The sequence below is a fragment of the Siphateles boraxobius genome, unplaced genomic scaffold, assembly GCF_051911475.1.
Source record: "Siphateles boraxobius isolate OS27281-9 unplaced genomic scaffold, OSU_SipBor_1 82, whole genome shotgun sequence".
Lineage (NCBI taxonomy): Eukaryota > Metazoa > Chordata > Actinopteri > Cypriniformes > Leuciscidae > Siphateles > Siphateles boraxobius.
Window position 1 is genome coordinate 1,217,501 of NW_027509211.1, and position 20,000 is coordinate 1,237,500.

The window sequence follows — 20,000 nt, forward strand, 5'->3', positions numbered from 1 at the left end:
ATCAGATTACTTTTTCAAGTAACTAGTAAAGTAACACATTACTTTTTAAATTTACGACAAATATCTGAGTTACTTTTTACATTTATTGACTGACAGCTGTCCTGTGCCCATGTTGAGAGAAATAAAGTGAGGAGGTGTGTGTGTGTGTGTGTGTGTGTGTGTGTGTGTGTGTGTGTGTGTGTGTTTGTGTGTGTGTTGGTGTGTGTGTGTGTGTATGTGTGTGTGATGGTTATTTAAAGCGCCACTAAGCAGGATTTCTGTTTTTGTCAAACAAAGACCTCTAGAGTCGCTGTAGAGTTCTTGTATTTAACGTTACTGTCGTAAAAACTCACGCAGAGCGTATCTGCACTCACGGCCTCTGCACTTCATAATACAGGTCCTTCTCAAAAAATTAGCATATTGTGATAAAGTTCATTATTTTCCATAATGTAATGGTAAAAATTAAACTTTCATATATTTTAGATTCATTGCACACCAACTGAAATATTTCAGGTCTTTTACTGTCTTAATACTGATGATTTTGGCATACAGCTCATGAAAACCCAAAATTCCTATCCTATGATACATATTATATAGCACAGATCTTTAAAGAGAGAGAGATGTGACCCTAAATACAGCTTCCATGTCACCCAGCAGATGTAACTATAGCTTGTATGTCTGATAGCACAGCTAACATGAACATACATGAATGGTAAAACAAAATCTATTTGTTTCCATGATAAACCAGCCTTATTGCATAAGTCATGTTTTCCAGCTTCTAGTCATTTATTGTGAATGCTACCTTATATTTACCAGTTGTTATTTTACTTTAATAAAATTGAGATATGTCATGCATGGGATTGGTACCATAAGGTTTAACCAAAATCTAAATGTAGATATCAGCAATATTATTTTGCATTAAGTTAGCAAACACTTGCTGTTAACATTAATATTTGCAAGCCTCCAAGCTTGGTAGCAAATCTACGCATGATTCCATGGTAAACCAGAGATATTGCATTAGTTGCTTTCCAGATTCTTGTCATTTATTGTACATGCTACCTTATATTTTTAGTTTTCAGCTCAGCAACCTCGGTTTTGCATATTCTAAACTAGCTAGCTCTGGCTGCTACATTCCCAGAGTAAGCAAACGTTAGTCTGTTAACATGAATATTTGCAAGCCTCCTCCAAGCACAAACATCACATACCTGTTGCATTTCACCATCCACTTATTTAGCTGCTGTCTCATCCCTTGACATGCCATCTCCTTTAACCTCCTTCTTTTTCTATTTTTAGCCCCCGACCGCTTTTTTGCTTCATTCATCTTTTTCGAGTTTCAACGATAACGCACTCCTGTGCTGCTCACTCAGCGCCCCCGCCCCCGCCCCCGCCCGCTCGCGATACCCTTCTATGTCAAAATAAATTATATTATGGAATATTCTGAGGGCGCCGGCGCCTACTCTAGCCTGTTAGTCCTCTAAAATTTATATAACTTTTTTTATATTTAACTTGTATAACTTTTATATAAATGTGTATAACTTATAAAAAAATAGATTTTTTTTTAACCATCGCTTTGGCGCCCCCATAATGCGGCGCCCCTATGCGCCGCATATAGCGCATTCCCACTTTTTGCCCCACTGAGCCCACTACTACAGTTCAGTTCAGGGAAGAGAGCGGAAGAATGGCTGAAGGCCTTCGCAAGAGACCCTTCCCACAACCACCCGCTGCAGGGAAAAAACCGCGCCCGGAATCACAAATAAAATCGGATAAAAAAAGGAGCAGAACCAGAGTTAACATTGGCACTGCTTTCCATCGTTGGAGACAACTAATGGAAATGAAAGGAATGAGGTTTGATTCCGAACTTGCAACATTTCTTTTGGATTGGTAAGTAAGATGCTGTTAGTATTTCGCTAGAAGTTGCGAAATGTAGGCTGTTCGATGTAAGTTCTAAAGTTAGCGATGGCTACATTGAAAGGTTTAATGAGAACTACGTGAGCTATATTATGTTTACTAAATTGCTTTCCTGAGGTAAATCTGACATATTTGTTCTCCAGCTATGTTATTGACCTCTGCACGCTGATAAAAAAAATGATTGGTCGGTATTATGTATGAAGATAAATTGTAGCATACTGTATCTTTCAACAGTGTTCGTGTGTTTTTACTATTAGCTAGTAGAGGTGATCGGTTCACGTGCGCTAGGGATCTGTCGTGTAACATTTACAAGCGCCAAAGCGGTATTTTTTGTTGAATTGCGTAATAACATTGACAGAATCGGTGACGGTGAATTCGTGAGAGTTGGCAGCTCTGAATGGCGCTAGCTTGGTCAACATCAGTGAATGCTGTCTGTCAAATTAATGTAATTCAAACTAACAATAAAAATGTAACATGAACAAAACAAATATGAACATTCACTGGTAAAGGCGAAGGGGAGTAGCTTGAAGATGTCATTTAAAAATCACTTGACATCCACCAACGTTCCTCTGGAGTCAAATCGTCCTCTATTAGGAGTCGGCTGAGCTTCGGCTTCGGCTCTAGAGTCGTTGTGGAGGTAGGGGCGGAGCATAGAGACTATGCCGTTTCTCGTTTGTTACTCTAGATTAGATCAATTCACTTTCTGGAGGTAGACTGCCCCCATCTGGTATGGAATCTGGAGTATGAATTGATTTTTTTTTTGCGGATGTTACACAAGGCACCTTTAACTTATTTTAGCTCTAGACTAAATGTGAACATGCATTTACTCATCTCACTTGCACGAAAACATTCAGTATTCCTCAAAATAAATACAAACAGTAAAATGCAATATCAGAATTTTACACAAAACTTTTATAATTAATTATATTAAATTACACAAATATACTTTATGTATTTAATCTCACTTTATCAACCAATGTCTTTGCTGCTGACTTTCAATGATCTAATTCAACCCTACTAATCAGCAAAAACTACTTGAGATTAGATTTAGAAATAAGAGTGTTGAACTTTCTTCTCCTATCTCCTATTGTTCTTTAATCCTGAATAATATCAGCAGCTGAAAGGTTTGTTTGAGTGGCGCCCTCTACTGTACAGGAGTGAATATATTTAGGTTATTCATTTCACTTTTGGTGTGAAAGGGCCTTAACATTTGCGAAAAATATAACTTTTTTGTTGTTATTAAAAAACCCAGGTGAGATAAACTAACGCAAAAGTAATATAATGCATTACTTTTCATAAAAAGTAACTAAGTAATGCAATTAGTTACTTTTTTTGGGAGTACCGTAATATTGTAATGCATTACTTTTAAAAGTAACTTTCCCCAACACTGTTAATGACTACATTCGAAATGCATCGCAGACTATAATAGTTTAATTGCAATGTTTTGTTCTCAGATTAGAAAGGGTCAAAGGTCATGACCTTACTTTAATCCTAGATCCCTCCCTTCTGCTCTTGTGACCTCATGTCTGAAAAATGCATTAATGACTATATTCAGAATGCATCACAGTCTTTTTTTCATTTCATTGCAATTTTTCATTAAATTTATCATGTTTTGTTCAAAATGTAAAAATCGAATTGTAACGTTCTGCATTAAAGGGATAGTTCTCCCAAAAATGAAAATTCTGTCAGTAATTACTCTCCCTCATGTTGTTCCAACCCGTAAGACCTTCGTTCATCTTCGGAACACAAATTAAGATATTTTTGATTAAATCTGAGAGCTGGATCACTCCTCCATAGGCTTCTTCAGGGATTGAAACTTGCCGGCCCCGAAAAGTTATTAAAGACATCGTTAAAATAGTCCAAGTGACTACAGTGGCTCAATCTTAAGTTTATCAAGCGACGAGAATACTTTTTGTGCGCAAAAACAAACAAAAATAACGACTTTATTTCAACTATTCATTTCCTTCTCTGTTGGCCTCTAGTCAGTTAACGTAGTGTGATAGCGTAGTGTGATAGCGTAGTGTGATAGCGTAGTGTGATAGCGTAGTGTGATAGCGTAGTGCGATTGCGTAGAGCTACGTCACACGTAGGCTCACTATTGGCCGACGCTGGTCATGTGTGTGATGCGTGTGACGTACAACAACAGAAGCTTACGCTATTACACTAGTGAACTGAGTCGAGTGTTTTTCTTGCGCACAAAAAGTATTCTCATCGTTTGATAAACTTAAGATTGAGCCACTGTAGTCACTTGGACTATTTTAACGATGTCTTTAATGACTTTTCGGGGCTGGCAAGTTTCAATCCCTTAGAAGCCTATGGAGGAGTGATCCAGCTCTCAGATTTCATCACAAATATCTTAATTCGTGTTCCGAAGATGATCGAAGGTCTTACGGGGTTGAACAACATGAGGGTGAGTAATTACTGACAGAATTTTCATTTTTGGGTGAACTACCCATTTAAATCAAGCAATTGACCTATCGGTAAGCCCCGCCCCCCTTAGTTACTGTTGCAAACTCGGACAAACAAACGGAGTTGCTAACTGTCTTACAATGACAGCTTTCGGTGTGAAAACCTTGTCCCAAAATGTTTTTGATAAGTTTTGGATACAGAAGGCACATCGTTTTACCATTTTTGTAGCATAAACACAATTAAACGATGAAAGCATCAGATCTTCCAATGTTTCTCTATGGTGTTGGAACCTAAAGATGTCCGAGTTCCGGTCCCCGTGCAACTGATACTCAACTGCCATTGGCTCATCTGTGTTCGAGGGGAGTGGCTTAACGATGAACGTGAATTCACTTTAATTATCTCTCTCACTACAGGTCATTCTGAGAAAGGAATCGGCTGACGGACTCGACATAAAAAAGATTCCCCTGGATACAGACTGACCTCAGATTTGAAAGGGTCAAAGGTCATGACCTTACTTTGATCCTACATCCTTCCCTCGTGACCTCATGTTCCACACTTTTCCCAACAAATCGCGTACGCAGACGTCGGTCGGCATGGAAAAGACGTACTCCCTGACCGCGCATTACGACGACTTCCAGGAGATCAAGTACGGGAGCCGCTACGGGAGCAACACGCTGAGTAACGGCATGAATTTGCATCTGGGCGGATCCCTAGATCGTGGGAGCCGAGGGCGAAGTGGGCGGGGCCAGTGTGTAGTAGGCGGGGCCAACCCTGGGGGCGGGGCTCCAGCCCGCTGGAGCCGGCGGGAAATCTGCCTTCTCTCGGCGCTGGTGTTCGCGGCGGGAATGTGCGTGATTCTCGGATGCATGCTAGCGCTGAAGTTCCTGTCGCTGGAAGCGCAGGATTCGCAGTGCAGGCAGGATTGCGTTAAACGGCGTTCACTGATCCGGGCCGCGCGATTCGTCCAGGGGAACATTGACCCGAGCGTCCAGCCCTGTCACGACTTCTACAGCTTCGCCTGCGGAGGATGGCTCCGCCGACACGGGATTCCCGACGACAAACTGAGCTACGGGATCATCACCGCCATCGGGGAACTGAACCAGGAGAAGCTGCAGCGCCTCCTACTGGTGCCGGTCCAGAGGAACGAGCCGGACAGCGCCGAGAGGAAGGTACAACTGCACACGAATATATGCTTGCTATTTATTTATTTAATTTATTGTATTTTTATTTATTTATTTATTTTAAATACTGTTTTTTATTGCATTTGCTTGAACACTTAAGTCCTATTCTCATGGGATAAGTATGACCTGGTGACCTCTAGTCAGTTGTAATAATTGCGGAGGTTGTCTGTGATCTTAATCCCGTGCGAATCGGCCATGTCTGTAATTTGTAAAGTAAAAATTCCCTCCCGCAAATGACCTACCATATTCCTGAACACCGAGGTCCTGTGATAATATTAGTACCGTGCGAATCGGCATCTCTGTGATTTGGCGGGGTCGTATATAAATTTTCCACGTTTTTTTTTTGCTGTGCGCCTTTTTATCCATCTTTTGCGAAGAATGGAGGCTGGTTTGGAGTGTTTTGATAGTAATTTTATATGCTGGGTCATATCGCTATACCTACACCACAACTATACAATTGGCAGAAAAATAAGGCTGAAAACCATCAGAAGAGCGAAAACAAAGAGAATGGTTAGATGGAAATGATTGACATGTATAACAGCATGCGGTAAGGAACATTATTCTGTTTATGATCATACAGCTAGACCTATAACGACAAGACATTTCCAAGCAATAGCCTATTGACATCATATCCGGGAGATAAATCTGTAAATTCAAGTAAAATCACAGGCTTCGCTTATCACGTGCGAATGCGCCACATGAAATTCAGATGTGTTGGGGTAATTTTTAAATCACACAAGGTCCTCAGATAATACTAATCCCGTGCGAATAGGGCTTTACACAACAATGTACATCAAATGTCTGTAACAACACATTTAATGTACAAAAACAAGTCAAGTCTCCTTCATTTATACAGCGCTTTTATCAATATAGATTGTTTCAAATCAGCTTTACAATGAAAATAGGAGATTACAATAACAGAGATTGTTTAGGCTTTACAGCAGATCTAGAATAAAGTTATTGTCCAGCTAAAGTTAGTTTTTATTGATTCACTTCCGTCGTAAAGATCATTAGTTATTAATTAAGGGGCCGCTAACACACACCGTTCTAACTGTAAACCGAAAACGTTTAATGTTCTGGCCGTTCATTTACACAAGAACAGTGACTGGTGCTCGAGAACGCAAACCCTGAAACAGATTCCAAGGTGCAAGTTTTGAAAAATGTTATCATCTCTGTGTAGACTCCAAAAACGTGAATCTGTGAAAATTCAGACGTCGTGCACATGCGTATTATGTGTTTAGTCTATAGAAATGTGCATTTGAATATATATGTGCGCAGGCGTGTAGTCTTTCTTTACAAAGTGACATCACCAAATTACTTGTTTATATGGATCCATGTAAACTGAATCATTCTGATAATGTTTTATCTGTACAGAGGGCCTTCACAGGGGACAGTCTTACACTCCTGTATTTGAATATAGGCTTATGCTTTTATTTTATTCAAGAAACAATATAAATCAAGCTTATTATAGTTAACTAAAACTGAAAACTAAGGTCATAAAAAAACACTTTCTTTAGTTGAAATAAAATAAATAAAATATAAAAAACTTGTTTACATTGTTCGCAAACTTGGCAACTTGTTGCATTTCTCAATTTCATTTAGTTTAACTTTATGTACTAAAATAACTCAAACTGAAATAAATGGGTCCTTCGGTCCAAATGGACCCGACGCATTTAAAACATTTTTTTTCTAAAAATCATAGCTTCATCGGAATGGTCTGAAATTTGGTGACTTTTTTGGTACTTGGTATATGAACCTCCAAAAAAATTGGGGACAGGATTTGAATAATCTAAGTGGTTGTAAAAAAAATTGTCACACTCAGGACCTTCGGGTCCAAATGGACCCGGATAGGAAATCAATGGCAAATTGGCAAAAATGTGAAAATACCGAGTTTTTTTGTGTGTACAATCTACAAATCAGCCACGATCCAGAAAAAAAGTACACAACAGTGAAGGGGTGAATCTATAAAACATCAAGAGTGCAAAACAGACACATCCACACACACACACACACACACACACACACACACACACACACACACACACACACTTTTATACAAAAACAAACCAATAAATTCTGATTACCTATGTGTTTTGCATTTTTAAAATGCTCAGTTTGTCCACCAGATGGCATCCATCTCATTTCAAAAATTGCTTTCATGAGGTCTAGGCTTGACTCTAAAATGAAATACAGCTTAAAAAAAATAAATTTTTTTTTTTTTTTTTTTTAAATAACTTTCTATTATATTCAATAGGGGGCAAACTGGGGGGAAATGGGTCATATTTATTGAATAAATATTAATTATAAATCATAAAATTCTCAAAACACCAAAAAAGAAAAGAAAAAATATTATAAAAAACAAGTTAAAAAAAATTATGATTTTCTTTTAATAAATATGAATCCCACCCTTCCGGCCCATTTGGACCCGAAGGTCCTGAGTGTGACTCTGAAATGAAGGACCCCAGAGGGTTAATAAAAACTATATAGACATATTTAAAAAGAAAACACAAAACCTTAACTAACATTAAAATGAAAATGAAAAATATATATCGCATTTTAATAAAAACTATAATAGTATCTCAACGATACTAAAATAACACTGGTATAGACTTAAAACTAGATATGTTGTGCAATATACTGTATATATATATATATATAGTAATCAACATTTGAAGTGGTTCAAAACCTTTCATCTAAGTTATACATGAATTTTGAACCCATTCTTGTCTTTGATTTACCTTTTTTGATCCACTTCAAATAAATAAATAAATATATATATATATATATATATATATATATATATATGTCAAGCATCACTATTTCCTTTGCTCATACATGATTGGATTTATGTTTTTTTTAATTAAATTGCTCATTTTATTCAGAAAATTAAAAAAAGGTAGTGATAACATTTTATACACTGCACTGATACTTTTTTAATTTCACTAGGTAAAAAGCGTAATAAAATAAATAAATGAAAAAAATATGAATTACTCGTTGTTTAAATGTGTAAATGGTGAAAATATTTAATTTAAACATCAGAATATCAAATATTATTTGATCGGAATACTTGTGATTTGATTAACAATTTAAATTTGTTTTATATTTTGTTGCAATTGTCTAATTTTTTATTCAGATTGATATAAATTTTTTCAAGATATATATATTTATGTATATATATATATATATATTTCTTAATTTTACCAGGGAAAGATTTTTCTTTGGGGATAAATTATACTTTATTATAAGTTCAAAAAACCTTTAAAACGTATTATTTTCTCCCACAGGTGAAAGAATTCTACCGCTCGTGTATCAACATGAAGGAGATCGACCGTCTGGGGGCGGGGCCTATGACTGAGGTGATTGACAGCTGTGGTGGGTGGGACCTTTCTGGAGCTCCGCCCAGAGGGGCGGGGTGGGACAGTAGCTCCGCCCCCGTGAGCCCGGATTTTAATGAGATGCTGTACAAGACTCAGGGATTATACAGCACATCTGTGTTCTTCTCGCTCACCGTCAGCGTAGACGATAAAAACTCGTCACGCAACGCCATACGGGTGAGGGAGAGACTAATAAAGTTATATTGTGTTGTATTTGTGTGCAAGTAACTTGAGCTGGTGTGTGATTGCAGATTGATCAGGAGGGTTTAACTCTGCCGGAACGAACTCTGTATCTGGGACAAGATGAAGACAGTGTGAAGGTGAAGATTTTAATATTAGTAATTGTTGAAATTAACATTAACAAAGATTAATCAATGCTGTATACGTGCAGTTCACTCTTTCGTCTCTCCTGTTGCGTCTCAATTCGCCTACTTATCCTACGCCCCAGGGCACATTTACACGTCAACAGTATGCTTAAAACTGAGAAGGTTTTCCTGTGAGTTTTCCACGTACAGACGACACCATTGTCAAAACGATCCCCATTCACACAGATCCGTGAAAACGACTGAAAGCGCTGTATTCTGCCAGGCCAGTAGATGGCGATGAAACACTATAGATTAAACACGTATACGCATGTCCACAACGTCATCGTCTTCAGAGATTCACGGTTTTGTTGTTTACACAGAGACTGTTTCCAAAAACTTGCGTTTTCAGGCGCCCAAAACGCTGTTGTCGTGTAAACGAACAGCCAAAACGCATTTAAAGTTTTCAATTTTTAGTTGAAAACGGTGTCGTGTAAACATACCTTAAAAGTATGTACTCATTTTGTGAAGAAAAAGTGCATACTTTTGAGTGTGTAGCAAAAAAGTAGACAAGCTTTGGGACAAACTATGCCGTCATAAAACAGTATCTTTAACGGTTGCTCTCTCTCATCCTATCACCGTAAACTGGCCTGTCAATCATATTGTCACAGAAGACTGGCCTGTCAATCATCTTTTCAAAAATAAAACTCCACATTTAATTTAGTTTAATTTCCTACCGTATCGGAGAGAATTGCAGAAGCGTGTTGGTCTTTCATGCAGACTCTCCTCATATTAATGCAGAATGATGCATTTAAAACTTATTGGCCAAACGGATCTTTATAAAAGTGCACATTGTTATGGCAGATGAAATATAACACGGATAACATTACATGAATATTTTTCTATCAGGTTAAACTTTGAATAGTCACTCAAACCTTTATCTAAACCTCTCACCGTCGGTCGCGCACATCCGCCATGTTTTGTAGTTTTCTAACACTTATTACTCGTGTTTGTTGTTCCTCCTCCAAAGCGCAATGGATTGTGGGTAATATTAGCAGTTATAGTGAACACGGATCCACTCTTCCATAGATCATACAGGGACTTTTGTCATACTCTATTCAACCTACTATGCTTTTGAAGACACTAATTTTAATCTCACACACTGTTTAGGATGGATAGTGTGTGTGTGTGTGTGTGTGTCTGACGGCCATCTGTCGCTCGCTGTGAGCTCACATGTCTAATAGATCGTGTCACAGCTGGTGATGATGTCACAGATGAGCTGGTGTCCATTAATAATGAGGTCACAGCGGTGGCTCTGTCACGCTCCGATGACATCAGACTTTTACTACAATGCAACTACAAATTTAAACTGACAAGCCAAGAAGAAATCCCACTGAGAGATCAATACAAATGTTAAAAACTCTTGTCTTTATGTAAAATATCTAGTGCTGGGCAACGATTAATCACGATTAATCGCATCCGAAATAAAAGTTTGTGTTTACATAATATATGTGTGTGTACTGTGTATAATTATATTGTATAGCCTCTATAAATACACGCATGCATGTATATATTTAAGAAAAATGGGTTATTTACATATAAATATTTATATATAACATAAATGATGTATAAATATATATACAGTACTGTATATACATGCAAATATTAAATATATACATGCATATTTGTGTATTTATATATACAATATAATTATACACAGTACACACATATATTATGTAAACACAAACTTTTATTTTGGGTGCGATTAATCGTTGCCCAGCCCTAAAAATATAATTTCTAAATATTATGGTGAAATAAGACCTGGTTTTTATTATTGGTAACTCAGGCATAATGTGAGATTTGCTTTATTAAATATATAAACAATTGACGTATATAGTAAGACATCCAGATAAGTACAAATGCAAGTGTTTAGATTTAAATAAAAATAATAGTAATAATTGGTAACACTTTAAAATAAGGTCATATTAGTTAACATTAGTTAATGCATGAACTAACAATGAGCAATACATTTGTTATAGTATTTACTGTATTAATCTTTGTTAATGTTAGTAAATAAATATTCAACTGTTCATTGTTAGTTCATGTCAGTTCAGGTCCATTAAACAATATTAACAGGTGCAACTTATGATTTTATTAATGTGTTATTAAATGTTGAAACTAACATTAACATTAACCAAGATTAATAATATTTCAAAAGTAGTTTTCAGTGTTAGCTCATGTACTCTAATATAACTAACTAATGTTATGAAATGCAACCATATACCTGTATATATAATGACTCCCAAATATTTACATAAAAAACTATTTAAAGTTTTACTTTTCGTGTATCGTTAACTCTTTAGCACTTCTGTTTTCTTCATGATTTCCATGATTGCTGTGCATAAAAAACATATTACATTGATTTTGCTGAAAATAAAAAAAAGTTACATTTCAGGTGTTCAGTCACTTTTGACCAAATGAACAAAACCAGAGGGTTAATTAATAAAATTAAGTTTTTGTAAATTTTTATTAGTTTATTAAAATGTTTATTTAGTTTAAATACTTTATTTTAAAAATGAAAAATAATATTACAAATAATTTGCTATCTGAGAAAAAAATAATGAAACCTCAAAGCATGTTTTATTAATGTTGCTTTTGTGTATGACATTTACCAAATAAAATCATCAGATTCAGCACGATTAGTTTAATAACGGACGTTTTTCTCGATGACGTCAGATTCTGGCGTCCTATAAGGCGCTGATGGAGCGATTGCTGAGCATGCTGGGAGCTCAGAACGCCACGCTGAAGTCTCGAGAGATTCTGGATCTGGAGATCAAACTAGCAAACGTATGTATCTCGTGTGTGTTTACCTGGGAATCATTCTTCCTCTCAGCCTTCCCTCGGCTCCTTTTGACCCCGAATATTTTTTTGATATTTTTTTTTTAATTAGTGTTCATCGGAGGACTTTTGTCGCAGTTTTGTGGTTGAAATTTAAAACAGTAACAAAATCCTTCCCTCTCGAGTCAATCTGACTCCTTTAGGAATGAATGAAATGTGAGGAATGCTTCAGTACACATAGAAAAACCTAAAAATGCTAAAACTTTACCAAAAAATGATTTTATAATGTCTACTTATATTTTATAATGTATAATGTTTATAATTAAAAGGTTTAGGCATGAAATTGTGAGTTATTTTGAATTTAAGTTGAAATATTGTGAAGAATGTGCTTCTAAATTACTATTTAGTTATTATTTATTCATTGATTTAAATCTAGTAATTTAAAGGTAAATAAATAAAAAAGCTCTCCCAAAAAATTGCATTAAAAAATATTATCAAAATTATATAAAATAAGCTTTCTGGACCAAAAAAAAAAAAAAAAAAGTATAATGTTAGGGCTTCGGGTCATTTTGACCCGCGAGGGAATGATGTGTTACAAACCGCGAGGGAAGGATGAGGGTTAAGTTAATGACTTTTAAATCCAGTATTTGCATGTGTTTGTTCAAAGGAGTCACTTAAATGAACCGAATCACTGAATCTGAAGGGAAGTGATTCTGAGCTGCAGGGTGTGCTTGTATGGGTTTGTGTGTGTGGTTAATGTGTGTGAACAAGCATGTTTGTGTCTTAATGCACGTGCTTTAACAGTCTTTCTTCTTTCTTTTTTGCCAAAGATCACAGTGTCTGAATACGAGGAGCAAAGAAAAGACATTAGCAGCATGTACAACCGAATAACTCTGAACCAGCTGCAGAAAATGGCTCCGAGCGTGAGTAGATACACTTTATCACGTGTGTTAGAAGGTTCACAAGCAGAAAGAAAGTAAAATGTCTTCTTTTGAATGGCTGTCAAGTCAGGTCAGCTTTATTTATACAGAGCTTTTTACAGTACAGAGTGTTTCAAAGCAGCTTTACAGAGATAACAGGAAAATAATGCAACAGAGTTTGTGTCTAGAAGAAAATAGCATCACAGTCCAGCTTAAGTAAGTTCTGTGATGCTTCATTTTTGTTGGAAAAAAGTTAATAATTTAGTATATTTATGTATACATAGCGGCTCTGGAGAAAACAGTGATGTCATCGTCTCTTTGTAGTTCTGTAGTTTTATGTCCAGGAGTGTACGAATAGTTTGGATTATAAGATGATTTTAAGGATTGCCTGTAATATATGTCTTCTTTTGAATGGCTGTCAGTGTAGAAAGAAGCTCTGTGTAGTTATGTGGTAATATGCACCGATCGAGGTCCAGAAGTTTAAGAATTATAGTGACCAATCAATTATAGTGATTATATGTGTGAGCCTGGATCACAAACCCAGTCACGAGTCACACGGGTATATTTGTGGCAATAGCCAACAATACATTGTATGGGTCAAAATGATCGATTTTTCTTTTATGCCAAAAATCATTAAGATATTAAGTAAAGATCATTTTCCAGGAAGATATTTAGTAAATTTCCTACCGTAAATATATAAAACATTTTTTTGCATCCTCAGATTCCAGATTTTCAAAAGTTGTATCTCGGCCAAATTTTTGTCCCATCATAACAAGCTGTACACAAATGAAAAGCTTATTCATTCAGCTTTCATATGATGTATAAATCTCAATTTCAAAAAATTGACCCATGTGACTGGTTTTGTGGCCCAGGGTCACATGGCCTTGATGACCTTCCGCTTCACCATGAAGTTAGAAAGCAAACTGGGAAATATCTGAAGCCACTGGATCTGGATCCATTTTTGGCAGCACAGATCCGCTTTTTAAAACACAGAACATGATCTCTAAATGAAGCATAAATCAATAAGCATAAGGGCAGACGCTGGAGGTTTACATTGAGAGGATCAGCATTGTCATCTCTCTCTGCAGTTCCACTGGAAGCGTCTCCTGGACCGAATCTTCAATGATAATTTCTCCGAGGACGAGGAGATCGTAGTTTTGGCCACTGACTACATTCAGACGGTGTCGGACATCATTAAAACCACATCCAAACGGTAAGAGATCTGTAGAACCGCTAACACTTTACAATAACGTTTGTTAGTTAACATTAGTTAATGCATTAACTAACATAAACTAACAATGAGCAATACATTTGTTACTGTATTTATTAATCTTTGTTAACGTTAGTTAATAAAAAATACAGCTTTTCATTGTTTCTTCATGTTAGTTCACAGTGAATTAACTAATGTTAACAAGATTTTAATATAGGTATTAGTAAATGTTGAAATTAACATTAACCGAGATTAATAAATGTGGTATACACGCAGTTCATTATTAGTTCATGCTAACTAATGTAGTTAACTAATGTTAACTAATGAACCTTATTGTAAAGTGTTACCAAAATCTCATTTCATGATATGAGTTGCTGCACCATTTAAGGAAAAAATCTAATTGCAATTTTTCAGATTAAAAATTGTGAATTCAATTTAAAATAGTTTTTTTTTGTAATTCCATGATTGCTCTGCTTGTTAGTAGTGCTGCACAATTTGGTGAAATTCGTGTGATTATAAAGCAAAATAGCTATAATAATAATAATAATAATAATAAATAGTAATAAGCAACAATAAACGGTGTTCAAGCGTTTTAAGACCTTTATGCAATCTATGCTGTTAGGGATTATGTGGACCTGAAATGCACGAAAAGGAACATGCTAAAACACACACACACACACACACACACACACACACACACACACACACACACACACACACACACACACACACACACACACACAGACACACACACACACACACACACAAACAGAAAAGAAAGGCTTAAACAATAATATTTGAAACACAATAAGCATGCATACACACACACACACACACACATGCACACACATTTTGTTATAGATACAGATATCTAAAATAAATGACGGGTAACTATATTAGTGAGTAAAATTACGGAATTATGAATATAACCAGCAGATGGCAGCAGAGGACCACTTATTGCCTCACTTTCATTTTAAATGTTTGTTTCCAACAGTAATCTCCACTACAGCAAAGCAACTTCGCCATGCCAACCCCAATAAGTACACACACACTAACCCAACCTCTAAATGTACCCATCACACAAAACCTTCAGCATTTTTACATTTTCAAAAAAAAACTCACTTTTTATGATTTATAAGCTTGTTTCATCACTTTAGGTCCAGAGTGACACGAGTCCCCATGAGTGTGTGTGCATTCAGGTTTAAGTAGGGATGCACCGATACCACTTTTCAGAATCGATCCGATCCGATACCAAGAATTCTGAGTATCGACCGATACCGATGCCGATCCGATACAACACAGTTTTTTATAAATCAAGTAGAATTTATATAACTCTCTCTGTGTTGAACTGATAATCACTCCTTTCTGTGTTAAACACACTCTACTTAATACAGACAATTTCATTATAAAGAAAAAAATCCAAACAATATATGATCATAATCTATGACAAAAATGCTATTATAAACTAGATTAGAGGATAATTCAGCAGTAAAATTTAGTCTAGAAAAATCAGGAGTTCACAATAATTGTATAAAATCTGAACATTTAGTGAAAAAAACTAATGAGAGACAATAAGTGTAACACTAAATGTGGTAAAACGTTACACATTGCTCTTTGTATTGTTGTAAAAAATATTCATGAAAAACAAAATAACAAAAATCAAAATGATAAATTATTTTATATATAGCTATAGGCTACTATACAATTGAAACATGTTTTAAATGTATAGCACAGCTGATTAATGAGGCAGCAACATATGATAGATAGAAATATGAACAGAACAAAAAAGAATATTAATAATCTTTCATTGCGCAAAAGTATTATGATATGAAAGGCTGCAATACAGAGCAGCGCAAAGTGCTTATGCGAATCCCGAGCGCAGAATGATGCGCTTAAAGCAACAAGGAGTCACAGCTCTTCGAGTTCGCATTGAAAAGTTTAAAGCACAAACGAAAAACATATCGATGCGTAGTGTATTATACAGTATCTATCTATACAATAGTTTGAGCCTTTTCTTTTAACAGTTTTAAATTTCAGTTACTGTGCGTGTGAAGAACAAATATAGTGCTCTGACTCTACTCTAGTGTGATCTAACAGACACCCGGTAGAAAGTAACATGATTAAGTTATACAGCAATAAAGTCCAACAAGATACAGTTGTTTATGCGAAACCATAGACTTTTATCTACAGATCAAGTATAATAATAGTAACATTGAATCATCTTGGAGAGTTTCATCGTGTTGACTGTCTTAACCGAACGCGATGCGCTGTTTTAATGCTGAATGAAGAATGATTGACAGCCACAGTGGAGGGAAAAGTTTGCGTGATCTTGAATTTAATGACATAAATGTTTATTTCTATCTCACACTATACTATATAATGGCTTCAGAACACTTAAAATATAGTGCATGAAAACTTTATGGTGCTTCATAATGTTTTTGGGTCTTTTGTGGGGCTTGACAATAACACGGAAATCGGATTTGGATCGGCCTCGTCTGATGATACCCGATCCGGCAAAGAATGGCGGTAACGGAGCCGATACCGATACTGAGTATCGGAGCGGTGCATCCCTAGGTTTAAGGCCCTTCCAGAAGAAGGTGTATCCTTGCCCGACTTCTATTAGCTCTCCTCTCCTGCGAGCCGGGTCTCACTCAAAGCTGTGATGCCAATGTTGTATTTGTTAAGCTCGCTCGCAACCAGGGCAGTGCGCCTGCGGGATCTGCCAGTTCCATTCTGCACATCGAGAAGTGTGCGTATGGTCCATGTAGCCAAAATTAATAGTTTAGACTTATATTTTCGACCGCGTAATAGGATGCCTTGGCGACAGCAGTGGGCCGCCAGGAGTGTAGGGAACGGGCAGTGTTAAGGTCACCTCTTCTAGATCCTGAGCAGTGGAGGCAGCGGTGGGCACAGGAGTGTAGGGAACGGGCAGTGTTTGGGTCACCTCTTCTAGACCCTGAGCAGTGGAGGCAGCGGTGGGCACAGGAGTGTAGGGAACGGGCAGTGTTTGGGTCACCTCTTCTAGATCCTGAGCAGTGGAGGCAGCGGTGGGCACAGGAGTGTAGGGAACGGGCAGTGTTTGGGTCACATCTTCTACAGCCTGAGCAGTGGAGGCAGCGGTGGGCACAGGAGTGTAGGGAACGGGCAGTGTTTGGGTCACATCTTCTAGACCCTGAGCAGTGGAGGCAGCGGTGGGCCCAGGAGTGTAGGGAACGGGCAGTGTTTGGGTCACATCTTCTAGACCCTGAGCAGTGGAGGCAGCGGTGGGCACAGGAGTGTAGGGAACGGGCAGTGTTTGGGTCACATCTTCTAGACCCTGAGCAGTGGAGGCAGCGGTGGGCACAGGAGTGTAGGGAACGGGCAGTGTTTAGGTCACCTCTTCTAGATCCTGAGCAGTGGAGGCAGCGGTGGGCACAGGAATGTGGTGAACGGGCATTGTTTGGGTCACCTCTTCTAGATCCTGAGCAGTGGAGGCAGCGGTGGGCACAGGAGTGTAGGGAACGGGCAGTGTTTAGGTCACCTCTTCTAGACCCTGAGCAGTGTAGGCAGCGGTGGGCACAGGACTGTAGGGAACGGGCAGTGTTTGGGTCACCTCATCTAGACCCTGAGCAGTGTAGGCAGCGGTGGGCACAGGACTGTAGGGAACGGGCAGTGTTTGGGTCACCTCTTCTACAGCCTGAGCAGTGGAGGCAGCGATGGGCCGCCCAGGATTGTAGGGAATGGGCAGTGTTTGGGTCACCTCTTCTACAGCCTGAGCAGTGGAGGCAGCGGTGGGCACAGGACAGTAGGGAACGGGCAGTGTTTGGGTCACCTCTTCTAGACCCTGAGCAGTGGAGGCAGCGGTGGGCACAGGAGTGTAGGGAACGGGCAGTGTTTGGGTCACCTCTTCTACAGCCTGAGCAGTGGAGGCAGCGGTGGGCACAGGACTGTAGGGAACGGGCAGTGTTTGGGTCACCTCTTCTAGACCCTGAGGAGTGGAGGCAGCGGTGGGCACAGGAGTGTAGGGAACGGGCAGTGTTTGGGTCACCTCTTCTAGACCCTGAGCAGTGGAGGCAGCGGTGGGCACAGGAGTGTAGGGAACGGGCAGTGTTTGGGTCACCTCATCTAGAGCCTGAGCAGTGGAGGCAGCGGTGGGCACAGGAGTGTAGGGAACGGGCAGTGTTTGGGTCACCTCATCTAGAGCCTGAGCAGTGGAGGCAGCGGTGGGCACAGGAGTGTAGGGAACGGGCAGTGTTTGGGTCACCTCTTCCACAGTCTGAGCAGTGGAGGCAGCGGTGGGCACAGGAGTGTAGGGAACGGGCAGTGTTTAGGTCACCTCTTCTAGATCCTGAGCAGTGGAGGCAGCGGTGGGCACAGGAATGTGGTGAACGGGCATTGTTTGGGTCACCTCTTCTAGATCCTGAGCAGTGGAGGCAGCGGTGGGCACAGGAGTGTAGGGAACGGGCAGTGTTTAGGTCACCTCTTCTAGACCCTGAGCAGTGTAGGCAGCGGTGGGCACAGGACTGTAGGGAACGGGCAGTGTTTGGGTCACCTCATCTAGACCCTGAGCAGTGTAGGCAGCGGTGGGCACAGGACTGTAGGGAACGGGCAGTGTTTGGGTCACCTCTTCTACAGCCTGAGCAGTGGAGGCAGCGATGGGCCGCCCAGGAGTGTAGGGAACGGGCAGTGTTTGGGTCACCTCTTCTACAGCCTGAGCAGTGGAGGCAGCGGTGGGCACAGGACAGTAGGGAACGGGCAGTGTTTGGGTCACCTCTTCTAGACCCTGAGCAGTGGAGGCAGCGGTGGGCACAGGAGTGTAGGGAACGGGCAGTGTTTGGGTCACCTCTTCTACAGCCTGAGCAGTGGAGGCAGCGGTGGGCACAGGACTGTAGGGAACGGGCAGTGTTTGGGTCACCTCTTCTAGACCCTGAGGAGTGGAGGCAGCGGTGGGCACAGGAGTGTAGGGAACGGGCAGTGTTTGGGTCACCTCTTCTAGACCCTGAGCAGTGGAGGCAGCGGTGGGCACAGGAGTGTAGGGAACGGGCAGTGTTTGGGTCACCTCATCTAGAGCCTGAGCAGTGGAGGCAGCGGTGGGCACAGGAGTGTAGGGAACGGGCAGTGTTTGGGTCACCTCATCTAGAGCCTGAGCAGTGGAGGCAGCGGTGGGCACAGGAGTGTAGGGAACGGGCAGTGTTTGGGTCACCTCTTCCACAGTCTGAGCAGTGGAGGCAGCGGTGGGCACAGGAGTGTAGGGAACGGGCAGTGTTTGGGTCACCTCTTCCACAGTCTGAGCAGTGGAGGCAGCGGTGGGCCAGGAATGTGGTGAACGGGCAGTGTTTGGGTCACCTCATCTAGAGCCTGAGCAGTGGAGGCAGCGGTGGGCACAGGAGTGTAGGGAACGGGCAGTGTTTGGGTCACCTCTTCCACAGTCTGAGCAGTGGAGGCAGCGGTGGGCACAGGAGTGTAGGGTACGGGCAGTGTTTGGGTCACCTCTTTCTAGACCCTGAGCAGTGGAAGCAGCAGTGGGCCGCCCAGGAGTGTAGGGAACGGGCAGTGTTTGGGTCACCTCTTGTTGACCCTAAGGAGTGGAGGCAGCGGTGGGCACAGGAGTGTAGGGAACGGGCAGTGTTTGGGTCACCTCTTCTAGACCCTGAGCAGTGGAGGCAGCGGTGGGCACAGGAGTGTAGGGAACGGGCAGTGTTTGGGTCACCTCTTCTAGACCCTGAGGAGTGGAGGCAGTGGTCTTAGCTGATGGCGGACTGTACTCGCCATGTGGAGGAGGATCACTGGCATATATTTTTGCAGCGGATCTAGTGATGCCACTCATCTAGTCCCTCCATACCTGATAGACCTCCTCTGTTGTCCATGGCTATTTGTTCGACTGGGGACTCCCTCTCACA

General features: G+C 39.9%; 1 protein-coding gene across 2 annotated transcripts in view; it reads left to right on the forward strand.

Annotated features, from left to right (window-relative positions):
• ecel1 (endothelin converting enzyme-like 1) overlaps window positions 1–20,000 on the forward strand; it is a 75,760-nt gene that overhangs the window by 8,051 nt on the left and 47,709 nt on the right. For both annotated transcript variants that reach the window (XR_013200662.1, XM_077221423.1), the window contains exons 2-7: window positions 4,710–5,465; window positions 8,762–9,028; window positions 9,103–9,171; window positions 11,890–12,000; window positions 12,822–12,914; window positions 14,000–14,124. Coding sequence is in view for 1 of the 2 variants with exons in the window: in XM_077221423.1 (XP_077077538.1) it covers window positions 4,842–5,465; window positions 8,762–9,028; window positions 9,103–9,171; window positions 11,890–12,000; window positions 12,822–12,914; window positions 14,000–14,124 (1,289 nt within the window). In the remaining variant the exon portion in view is untranslated. The remainder of the gene's footprint in view (window positions 1–4,709; window positions 5,466–8,761; window positions 9,029–9,102; window positions 9,172–11,889; window positions 12,001–12,821; window positions 12,915–13,999; window positions 14,125–20,000) is intronic.